Source organism: Charadrius vociferus, unplaced genomic scaffold, assembly GCF_000708025.1.
Source record: "Charadrius vociferus isolate BGI_N301 unplaced genomic scaffold, ASM70802v2 scaffold447, whole genome shotgun sequence".
NCBI classification, from domain to species: Eukaryota; Metazoa; Chordata; class Aves; order Charadriiformes; family Charadriidae; genus Charadrius; species Charadrius vociferus.
The window spans coordinates 22774-34819 of NW_009649040.1; the positions used below are offsets into that span (position 1 = coordinate 22774).

Here is a 12046-nt window from a genome sequence, read left to right on the forward strand (position 1 = left end):
TCTAGTGAGCACTGATAAAGGGGAGGGAGAGCTCTTTGCATGATATCTTTATACTTACAAGAAAGTAAGGTAGTTTATTACAAATTTACTGTAAAAAGCTTTTTGGAATTGCCAGGGATGAGCACAGAAAACATCCACAAGAGGTAAGTTTATGAATTTAATTCAAAGTTCCTGTGAGCCAGAACTCATTACCATTTATCATCACCACCCTTGAACCAAACACCAGTTAACAATCTTGCATGAGTCAGTACAAAAGGGGACAACATTCAGCTATTTCACTTAATTTGTGACCGTTTTATACTTGAACACGTTATTTACAAAATTAACGTTGTTTGTTATCATCATATTGTTACTTTCACACTTACTTACACCAAGCTTTCAGAGATCACTACGTGCAGAAATTTTTAGAAAATTACTTGTAGCTTTCTGAACCTAAGTGTTTTACAACTGCGTCAAGTTAGACATTTAAATCGTTTATTCTCAGAAAAGACTTCTCCATTAACATTTCAGAGTCTGCCTACTACTCAGCTGTACAGTAACTTTTAAAAAATAAATTCCAAGAATCAGCCAAGACCATACCTAGTTCTCTTGGAACAGAATCACAGATATGTTCCCTTTCAGTGCCTGTTCCCCGACAGTTTTACTGTAGTTGGACACAGAGGTTGGGTACAGAGTCTTACCCCTTGTTAGCTGGGGAAAAGTAATCTTCAATTATTTTTCAAAAGCAAAAGAGTTCCGGTTGTAGAAATGACTTATTTCTTCATCTTAAAGAGCCAGCATGCACCTTAAACATGTTACACCAACAGAAGAAACACTTTTTCTGTAAAAACGCAATGAGAAATTTGTAGAACAAGGAATTATGCACAGCAGCATTAAATAGCGTGGGCAAACAAACAAAACAGATGCAAAGACTTTGTATCTGGTAGATTATCCTTGCTTTCCTAACAGCAGATGCAACGGTTTCCACTTGCCACTCATTTTGTCACAATTTCATTCAAAAGTCTGTTAGTATACAACTTAAATAAGGTTTTAGCTCCAAAATTTACAGTGACCTCCTCTTGTATCTGATAATGGGGTTATTAGGTGTGTGTATCATTGTTGTATAATTTATAGTTGGAAAATAGTCGTTGATGAGATCAAATTCATACAAACGAAGCAAAGTAGACCAAATAGTCTTTATCTGAACATAAGCAAAGTTTTCTCCAATGCAGCGATGACGGCCTAGAAGGGAAGCCATAAAAAGCAGTTAGAATACTTAGTAACTAGATCACCTGTGACAACAAGCTAACTTCAAAAATTTTATGTGGACAGTAATCGCGTCTTTCTTTTCTGAACAAGGTGAGGCTCAGATGCTGCGCCTGCACCATTACTAATGCCACCAAAGTCTTGTTTTTATAAGCTGTTATTGCATAAAACAGAGTAATTTGAAGGAGATCGTGCTGTTCTGTCCTCACCAGAAAGAGTTAATTTATGAATCACCAAAGAAGTGTTTACAACACTGAGAAAAAATACCAACTGTAACCATATTGCGGTGATGATATTTTCAGACTGTTCTGGCAGTTATGACTCTATGCAGATTTTTTGTGGTGCCTTAAACTGACTTGGTATTCCCAGGTTTTTTTACCTTGCCTTGAAAAGACTTGAGTCAAATATCACATGTGCTAACCGAAAGATTTGTTTTGATTGCTACTCCGCATGATGTACAGCTCCTACTAATGCAAAACTATCATCCACATCATTCTTTTAACAGCACCTTCACACTAAGAAAACTTTCAGGCAGCAATAGGAAGAAAAATGTACATCCTCAGACCCTGCAGGAGGTGCTGTACGAGGAGACCAATATGAGCCGCTTCAGTGCACAATCACTCAGGAAGGGGTTGTTTTCTAACTCACCAGCGCCAAATGGAACATAGGCAAATTTCTCTCCAGCTGCTGGGTTATCTTGGAGATATCGGTCAGGTTTGAATTCTAGAGCATCTTTCCAGGAGTCCCTGAGTCTGTGGTTAACAGTGGGAGACACACAGACCTGATGGCCGGGGGGAATATTATATCCAGCAACAGTCTACAAGAGAAAAGACCCGCACACATCACAAAATTTCTCCGGTTTTCTTTTTAAAGTGTTACCCGAAGTGCTATATCATAAGCCATGAATTTCACAAGAGATTTTGGCTAAGCTCATTTAACATTCATGCAGCCCAATAGTTTGTTTTACTTGCATAGGACGCAATGTTCAAGTAGTTGCAGGAGCCTTTCAGCTGCTTTAACAAGGCTGGCACTTCTACAGAAAGAGTTTTTTAAAAAAATGAATGAACTTAAAATTTACTGAAAGCATTTGTCATGGGAGAGACATTTGTCTAAAAAATTGACTTGACTTTCTATCTTATTTGTACAAACAGCAAGTTTTCTTTCAGATTTACCTAGCCTGTATTAAGTGCAAGCCAAATTTTTCCAAGATAGCTATTAAAAATACCCACAAACAAAAAAATATCTTTAAACGGTAGCACCAAACTAAGCTCAAGTGGGACTGATAGCTAAAAGAAAGGGTCAGTTTTGCTGAATAAGCAAAACTGGCACATGGCCATTACTGTGTCCCCTCAGAGCCTTCCCTTCTCCAAGGCTGAACAACCCCTGTTCCCTCAAGCCTCTTCTCAGAGGAGAAGTGCTACAAGCCCCGACCATCTTGGTGGCCTTCTGCTTGCTTCACTTCATCAACATCTTGATTGCCGGGGCCAGAGGGGTCCAAAACTGGACACAGATAACTCCAGATGAAGGTAACAACTACCAGTTGTTCAAGCTGTTAATTGCTTTCCTCAATCAACAACCAGCTACACTTCCCCTGATATAACCCAGGCAGCCATCAGCTTTCATCCCTGCCAACAAACGCTGCTCACTCGTGTTCTTCCTTCTGCCCACCAGGACACCCCCCACCTGGCCTCTTCCAGCCCTGTTCTGCTGAAGTGAAGCCAGCTCCAACAAGTGTACTCACTTGGGGAGTTCTGGCCATTCTCATCATGGTCATTATAGGAGGTCTAAGCCTTAAAGTTTCTTTTAGACAGCGGTCCAGCAAACTGAGATCCTTGAGCTGAAAATATAGAGAAAGTTATATAGCCAAGTTTATTCAACACAAACAAAATGGTATCTTATATTGTTTAAAACCAAATTTAAAAAAAAAAATAATCAAAGAATAAGCAGCTCATATTTACATTAGCTACCCCAATAATGTATTACTAATCTGTCTCACGAGTGTTTTCTGATGCCTAATTAAAGATCAAGGTCATGCTGCATCCCTTTCCTCAGTGGGAATACGAGGATCTTCCTCCTCTACATTTGTCTCACGCATACATTAAGAAACTATCATTTCTTAAATACACATTATAAGAACTGTAATTTCCTTTATCAACACTGATTAAAAAAAAAACAGTAACAAGCAGAAAATTTACTTGTAGAGGAGGAGATGGAGGAGATTATTGGCAAACGGTTACCACAGAGTGACCATGCCAGATTATGATCTTAACACAAAGCATATGACTATATTTCACATTTGTTTGTGAGTGTCTTTTTTTTTTTTTTTTTAAATATATTTTTGAGTCACAGGAAAGCCCAGGCATCAAAGTCAGCTCAGGCTGTGCCTCACAAATGGTGGCAAGTCATCCCCACAAACTGCTTTTTGTTCTGCGTAGCACTGTTCCTGTATTGATTTGTCTCGGGCTATGAAGAAGCCAAGCCAGGCGCTGGTGGTGGAGGACGTGTGCTGCCCCGCTAGCAGCAGCCCGATCAGCATGCCCGCGATTTCATCATCCGTCAGCGGACGGCCATCCCTAGGTTGAAGGGTGTTATGTTAGAGCTTCATTTGATCAAGTTTCCTGTTACAGTAGCATTTACAATTTCTTCTAATGTGCTTTTTTCTCCTCCTTCTCTTTCGTTGCCTACCCTAAATGGGGCAGCAAAAGACCTAGGGGTAGGGAGAAGGGAGAACAGAGGGAAAGACACTCTCTAGGAGCCTTAAAGAAAATCATTATCAAACAATCAGCAAAGCAAAAGGAAGCAGCCTTGTAACCACTGATGAAAAACTCAAAAATCTGAATAACCATTTACAAGTAAAGTTTTTAAGCTGTTTTTAAGAATACAGCTAGGACCAATTGCTTGCAACAAAACAATTCAGAACACAGGGGAATATTTCTCATTTTTTGGTAGATAGTTTTAACTGAAGAGCTAACGTAAAACATCTGTAAACAACAAGTCTCCAAACCCTTGGCTTACTTGTATGAAGCATCAAGTAGAGTTTGGAGCATGTCATCCTCCTTTTCCTCAGACTTTCGACGTTTCTGGATAACCTTGTAGAAAATATTCTTTATTTCTTTGTGAGCTCGATCGCGACGTCTGCAAGTCAAAACACTTCTATTAGCAACTTTAAACAAAGTAACACATAAAATGCTTATGAGGATTTATTGGGACGTCTAGAATAGCTTACAGACAAGAAACAGGGGGGAAAGAAAACCCCAAACAACAAACACATTTACATAAAATACTTAAGTTGCTTCATCTGTTATTTCTGGTACCTGAAGCTAGGCAGAGGTAGCCAACCTGGCAGAAGCCAGGCAGCATGAGTAAAACCCCCATCCAAATCGGCATACAGCTGAGCCACCTTCTCATTCAGCAAGCTTCTTATTTCCTTCCCATGTAAGCAATGACTTGCTGTCAAAATGATAAGTTCTGAAAGGGCTTCAAATAGGTCTGAGGAAAGATTTGAAAAATGTTACTGAAGATGCATTTCAGGCAAGATGCTGTATTTTACAGGTTATTCTCTATTTTTGTTTTGTAGAAGAGAAAAATAAGTAACTGGACACAGATGAATAATTTTAAATAGAGTTTTAGATTGTCTTACTAAGAGAATGAAGCTTCTAATTTTAAATTTCTGTGCGCCTATCGGGTCTCTCTTCAAACAACTTTTTAATTAGATCGCCAATTTCAACAACTTTTTTCTAAGGTATTTTCTTCTAGAAATTTTTCTAGGAGAGCTACTAATCCTTCCAAGCCATGCAGCACAAGCTCAATCCTTAACAAATATAAAAGAAGTCACATGAAAATGACTTGAAATCCAAATCCATGGAAAACCACTTAGTTTTGCTGCTCACTGAGTTATTTTTAAATAATAATATTTATACATTTAATATGGTAATATATAATTTTATCTTTAGCTATTTTATTTATTAAAAATATATTTTATAAGTTATATGTATTTAATACTATTTATAAGCATATAAGTGCTATATCGTCAGGTTTTTTCAGCTGGGACTGAGCTGCCTTTCTTACTAGCAGCTGGTGTAGTGCTATGTTTTTGATTTGGGATGAGAAATAGTGTTGATTAACAGCACACTGGTGGGTTTGGTTGTCACTAGCACTCAAGGCCTTTTCTGCTGCTTGCACCATCCCACCAGCGAGTGGGCTGGGCACCAGAATTTGGGAGGGGACACAGCTGGGACAGCTGACCCCAATTGGCCAAAGAGATATCCCATACCATATGACATCACGCTCAGAATATAAAGCTGGGGGAAAGAGAAGGAAGGGGGGGCACGTTCGGAGTGATGGCACTTTGTCTGCCCAAGCAACTCTTGGTCGTGATGGAGCCCTGCTTTCCTGGAGACAGCTCAACACCTGCCTGCTGATGGGAAGTAGTGAATGAATTCCTTGTTTTTCTTTGCTTGTGTGAGCAGCTTTTGCTTTACTTATTAAGCAGTCTTTACCTCAGCCCCCAGGTTTTCTCACTTTTACTCCAATTCTCTCCCCCATCCCACCAAGGGGGAAGTGAGTGAGCAGCTGTGTGGTCCTAGTTGCTGGCTGGGGTTAAACCACAACATATATAAGTATTATGTATTTATATAATATATCTTATAAATACATATGTTTAAATAACTAATATTTCTGACACCGTTATGCCAATGTGGTCTTGCAACAATAGTGACGCTATGCCTAGCAGGCTAGTTGTGAAAGACATGTAGGAAACAAAAGAATTCCCCTTAGATCATTAATCTAACCTTATCAGCTTCATGGATGCAGTTCTTCAGCATAGAAGATCACTGAGCTAAGATCTCTGATAGGCTCTGGGAAGTCAGAGCAGTATCTTTTCCTAGGGACTAAGAGGTGGTTACACTGAGCTGACTCATACCATGCAACACGAGCATGATTCAGCCAAGCAACAGGTACACTCTCTATTAGCCAAGTAAGAAAGCAAAAGTAAGATAGCCCTTTACTCTTGTCAATGGTTTTCTGAGCAGATTTATTCTCTGATAGCTTTAAATTTGATTAAACAAAATCTATTTTGCATGTGTCTTCTGATGTTCTGTACAGTTTTATCTATGTCATTTTTAATTTCTTTAATACTGCAGTAAATCATTTACAAAAACATAGTGTGTTGGCCTTAATTACTTCCCAGAAAATCTGAGGAAAAATGCATCTGATCTTGCTTACTTTTTTCTCCACTCTCTCCCCATGCTTTGAAATACTCCTTTGTTTCTTCTTCAATCACAGATACATGCTGTTTGAACTGGGCAATATTTAGCCCAGTTTTGAGCATCTTCTTCTGTTCCAAAAATACCTAGAGGAACCAAGACAGCAAAAGCCATCAGTGCAAGGATCATCATATTGATGTAATTAACAACTTATTATCATTTGCACTTTAAGAATATATAGAAGCAAAAAGAAATTATGGTTAGGATTGTAGGGTACAACAGATAGCCAAATTTAAGTAGGTAATACTCCATTTTCACCTTCTTTGTTTTTCAAGCAAAAGTTCAGTAACACCCAAGTAAAATATTAGCTTAAGGGAGCTACAATTCTCTCTTTTACAGTACCAAAACAGAAAATAATTTTAATATCTTTGTTAAACTTTATCCCTGAAGATACAAGAAGCACTCAAGTTTGAAATACGGAACGCACTTTAAATACATAATCACAAATGTAATGAGATCTGTCCTTGCAAAGTCTGGATTCAGTATGTGTTCTTTGTTATGTGGCCTTCTTGCTTTCTCTCTGCTTGAATGCCTGTCTTCTCCCACACAGTAATACCTTACCTCTAGTCTAGAGATGCACCTTTCTTTTACAAGGCCCTCTGATCACTGCCCAGGAAGCAAACTGCTTCCTAGGAAAATGGTGAGCTTCACATCCTTCTCACCTCTTCCTTTTTTTCTTTGTATAGACTCATAGCTAATAAACCTACTAGTAAAAAGCCCATTATTAGAGAACCATTCAATAGGCTGACAAGTCATCTACTCGGAAAAGTATTCAATGAACTTTTAAGCCCTAATCATGAATTAGGGCATCTGCTCTATAGATCTGCACTATATCATGAGCAATACACCAAAAATTGTCTTCCCACCAAGGGCTCTGCACGTACTATAGTTATTCACTAAACAAAAGGCACAAGAAGAAAGGTTACTTCCTAGAAACTTGTTTTCAGAATGTAGTGGGAATTCCAGCAGCCTATCAGAGGGTACACATGCCAGAGAGAAGAGAGACAAGCACATTTTCCCTTGCAACATGCTAGCCCATCTGCAGCTTGACGGAGACAGGAAAGGCTGACAGAGACAGGAGTGAACACATCCTCAGCCATTTCAGTTCCTCTCAATGCAAAACTACCTGCAAAAGGCTTGGGGGGCAGAGACAGAGAGTGAATACAACTTGACATATAGACTAGGCATATTAATAAACCATTACCAGAATTACTGGTAAATAAGTAACTTTTTCCTTTTAAAGAGTCATCAGTTACATTCTAACAAGTAGTCAACTATAAGGGGTGGCTCTTCTAAACACATGAATGAAAGCCACTGTCAGACTAAGAGACAGAGACTTCAGCAAGGAGAAGGGGGCTTCAAAAGAAGTTCTGGATGATCCACCAACAGTAGAACCGCAATGACAGTTTGAACAGCTCTCTAAATGCTTTCCCAGTAGATGTCTGAAACGAAGTTGTGGTGGCAGCACTATACAAAAACAACAGCTCACCTCTAGCAGAATGCATTCTGGCCTCAACCAGACACACTACCTCACTAGTGTCATATGGGGAAACACATAACAGAGATAATCAGTGCATGCCAATAACAAAACGCCTGCATCTCCTAGCTGCAGAAAAAAAGGAGCCCAGGTGATTTTCTGAGGAACCTGAATCTGCAGAGATAAAAAGGAAGAAGTCCTTGCAGTATAAAAGGTATGAATGAAGTAGACATCCACAGATACCCAAAGGCTGATTAATATGAAAAGATTAACCTCTTGATTAAAGCAGAACTCAAACACATGCTAGGGAAAAAACTAGGGTAACTCTAGAAAAAGACCTTATTTCAGAAAAAAGCAGTATATGGCAGACCAGCAAGGTAGGCCTTAATCATCCCTATAGGCCTGAAGGTGTAAGAAATGACCATTTCCAAGGAGTTTATAGAAAGTTCTATAAAACTCCTGAAGGATGAGATTAGATCCCATAGAAGTAGCTCTTGAATGAAGACAGCCATTCAAATCCATCCATGAACTGCGAAAGCATAAGTCAAAACTTATGTGTGAAAGCATAAGTCAAAACAGCTGTAACAAGAAGTGGATGATCTTTCACAGAATTAAGAGACAAACCAACACCTTTCCGTTCCAAGCAGACATCCCACTGCAGTCAGAATACAAAGAATAAGCACAACATAGGGAAAATCTGGCCAACTTAGCAGTCTATGTCTGATTCAAAGACACTTTTCTGAAACCAGTATATACCAGAGAAAAACATGAAAGATGTATTGCAGAGAATCATGTATCCTCTCCACTCTAGCAGCTCCAAAACAGACCCCTGACTTTTTGAGGAAGACCTCCAACTGTCAGAACTGGTAAAAACAAGTCTGCTAGAATGACCCCACTTGTGGAAGAGGTCTCCCAGGACTCAAGAAATGTCCTACTTGTTATCCAGGCTGCTGGTTTCATTCATAAAGGCATGGGAGGAGCTACGCAAATCCGTCAAGTGCAAAAAAATCCTACCACCCAAATAATCCTCCCCCCAAACTTTGTGACACTGTCTATCCACAATTTAACTCTTCCTGACAAAGCAGGAGACAACTAAGTTCTCCTTAACTTATTTACAAAGTGGCAAATTGTTGGTAGTCAGTTGTATATGAAATTTCCAAAAGAATGGGGTAAGAACAACATACATAATTTGTGGGTCACAGCAAAAGGCTGGTGGGGAGGAAAAGAGACTAGTGACTACTGCCCCTAAGCCACATAATTAAGAGAGCAACAATCGCTGCAAGTACCTTTGGCAGGGGAGAATGAAGAGGCATGCTAAGGAGGAAAAGTCTTGACGGCCACAGAAACTACTACTGGTTAAATAACTGGCATCTATATGAACAAAACTAAGCCAAAGCTGAAAATCCAAAAATAAAGACCATCACAATGCTGTTTGTGCTACCAGACTACTATGTTGTACAAAAGACTGTCGAGGTCAACATACACTGAATACAGAGTCCCAGTGGAGAAAGCCTGCCCACCAAAAACCTGGTTTCTGCAGTTTAAGAACCTGTCACACCAGACAACATGCACAAACAAGAAAGCAACCAACGCTTAGCTCAGAAACAATGCCACATGACACAGCCACTGTGCTTCCAGACCCACGCACACTGTATTCTGCAAACATACACAAACTGATTTTTGCCTGAGCAAGACAAACCTTGTGGTGCAAACTGTCAATTTAATACTCCTGTATCTAGATTGGGCATGGCACAAATGAAAAATTCTCTCTCTTAAAGCTCTCTCAGAAGGAAGAACTAAAGTTTCTTGTGAGGGAAAAACTGCAGTCAGTGGCATGCTATAAGGGAAGGAAAAAGAGACTTGCTTATTAGTTTTTCCTCTGTGGTTGGATTAGATGGTTTCAAGAACAAAAAATAGCACCCAGACTGACAAATGGCCAGGTGGTAAGTAAAGCAACCTAAACCTGTTCAGTCTTGATTATCCAACAGAGACAATTTACCTCAATATGCCAGAATTTTGTATGAACACACAACCCCATCATACAGAGCCAAGAGCTCAGGGCTGCCTATTCAGAATTTAAATCTCTATTTCTCTACTGATCTTATATTTAAAATACATACCATATTAGGGACATCATAAGCAACTCCCTTGCCAAAAACTGGTGTAGTTAACCGAGAGTATACATCCTCTGCATTCAAATCTTCATTTTTACTATTGAAGAGTAGAGCAGCAGCATCACTACCCAGTAAGTATGTGAATGTCTTGCCAACCATAGTGAAACTGAACACAGGTCCATACTAAGAGAGAAAAAACCAAACCAGTTTACTTTAAATAAGAAGAACACAAATCATTAAATCTGTATCTCTTTATGTACAGGCTTCCATAAATCACTTACTCTCCTAAGAAGTTTCTGGAGATTTAATAAAGATATAAATATTTTAAACCACATTTATATTCTGTTCTCAATATACTTACTAGTGACATCTAACATTATAATGAACACACATCATCTTGCACATTTTAAAACCATTTAGTTTAAAGAATGTAAATAAAAGATCAATTACACTACAAAAACTAGCAGAGAGATTACAGCACACATAGCCTCCAGTAATCTACAAACACTGTCTCAAAAAATTCTGGATTTGGAGTTATGCATAGGTAATTAAGAGCAAATACAATTTTAAACTTTAAGGGTCACGTCCAGCAGATCTTCACATGCTCAATTTGGCTTTCTCTAAGTTAACCAGGCTAAGATTCAAGCTTAAGTTTTAGACAATGTGAAGCAGATCATTAAATCTTATTTCATTGGAATTCAGGCTCTACTGCCTTAGTCCATTTCTTTTGGGCTGTTATACTATGAAACCTATTAAGGTTTTATACACCAGCCCTTTTAACATTAGAGAGGGCCTTAAAAGTCATCAAATTGCCTACAGAGGTGGTCAGCTACATTCCAGCATACTCACAGATTAGTAAAGAGCGAGATTAAAGGGCCCCAATTAAGGCAAGAAATAACATCATGAAAATGACTTTTTAATTAACCTGTGATTCGGCTATGAGCATTAGCCAAATACGCAGGCATATTTTTTAAATCTGAAACACAAGAGATATCTCAGAAAACACTATTTCTCTAACAACGATGTACATAAAGAGATCTGAAGAAACCAGAGCCTATTCTGCATTCTATATTCAAGGCAGTAAATAAGAATGAATTGATTTTAAACAGGTTCCAGATAGAGAACTTCATAGATACACGGAAATATTTTAGCATATGCTCAGCCAGTCATGTGGGAAAACATACCTTGTCATAGGCGTTTTCCAAAAACTCAATGGGACTTTTTCCAAATGCAATTGCATGTCCAAGGAAAGGGATACTTGATGAAATATAAGGTGGGTATTTCTGAGGAAGAAAGAGAAAAGCAAATATTGAATTTTCTTCAGAGAATAACAAAATAATGTCCGTTTACATAAAAACTAATCAGAGAGGAGGCTTTATACACGTTTTGTTTAAACTCTTTTGTGAAAATGCCAACCTTGGACAACTGTTGGGTTTTTTTTAATAAGAGTAACAGCGAGCAACATTTAAAAGCAGCAGACGTTAAAATAAAATGAATACGATTAAGATTCTTGCTAACCTGTCTCTGAAAGCAAAGCAAAAAGATCCTGCAGATGGAAAGACAGCAGTCACACAAAACAGCGTTGACGATTTGTTAAGCAGTCCCCCAAAGGCATCGACCTCAGTTCAGCAGAGTTTCAGAGGTAGGTGGGAGCCTTCTGTTAAGCTGGCTGTCTGACAGGAGCGGGCAGGGCCTCGGCCTCTACCAAGCCCAAGCACCTCAGCTTCACGCGGTACCCCCCGGCTGGGCGAAGGCACCAGCCGCTGCTGCAACCTTCCCGTCGGAAACCGTCCCCGGGGAGGCTGCGGGGAACGCCCCTCGCTCGCCGTAGCCCGCTCCCCCGCACGCTTGGATCTTACCCCCCATTTCTCCGCGCTCCCCACGAAGGGCTGCCCGGAGGTGAGCGCACCGCCGCTCCCCCGTCCGTCCACCCGGCTCCCCCCGGC

General features: G+C 39.6%; 1 protein-coding gene across 1 annotated transcript; it reads right to left on the minus strand.

Annotated features, from left to right (window-relative positions):
• Positions 1-817: 817 nt before the first annotated feature.
• On the minus strand, positions 818-11374 carry LOC104289014 (lanosterol 14-alpha demethylase). The gene is made up of 9 exons (XM_009887904.1): positions 11285-11374; positions 10107-10283; positions 6469-6595; positions 4560-4734; positions 4261-4380; positions 3634-3818; positions 2987-3093; positions 1894-2062; positions 818-1221 (listed from the first exon to the last, which is right to left on the minus strand). Exons 2-9 carry the CDS (start codon positions 10257-10259, stop codon positions 1043-1045), a joined length of 1215 nt encoding a protein of 404 aa, XP_009886206.1. The 5' UTR covers positions 10260-10283; positions 11285-11374; the 3' UTR covers positions 818-1042.
• Between the last annotated feature and the right edge of the window lie 672 nt (positions 11375-12046).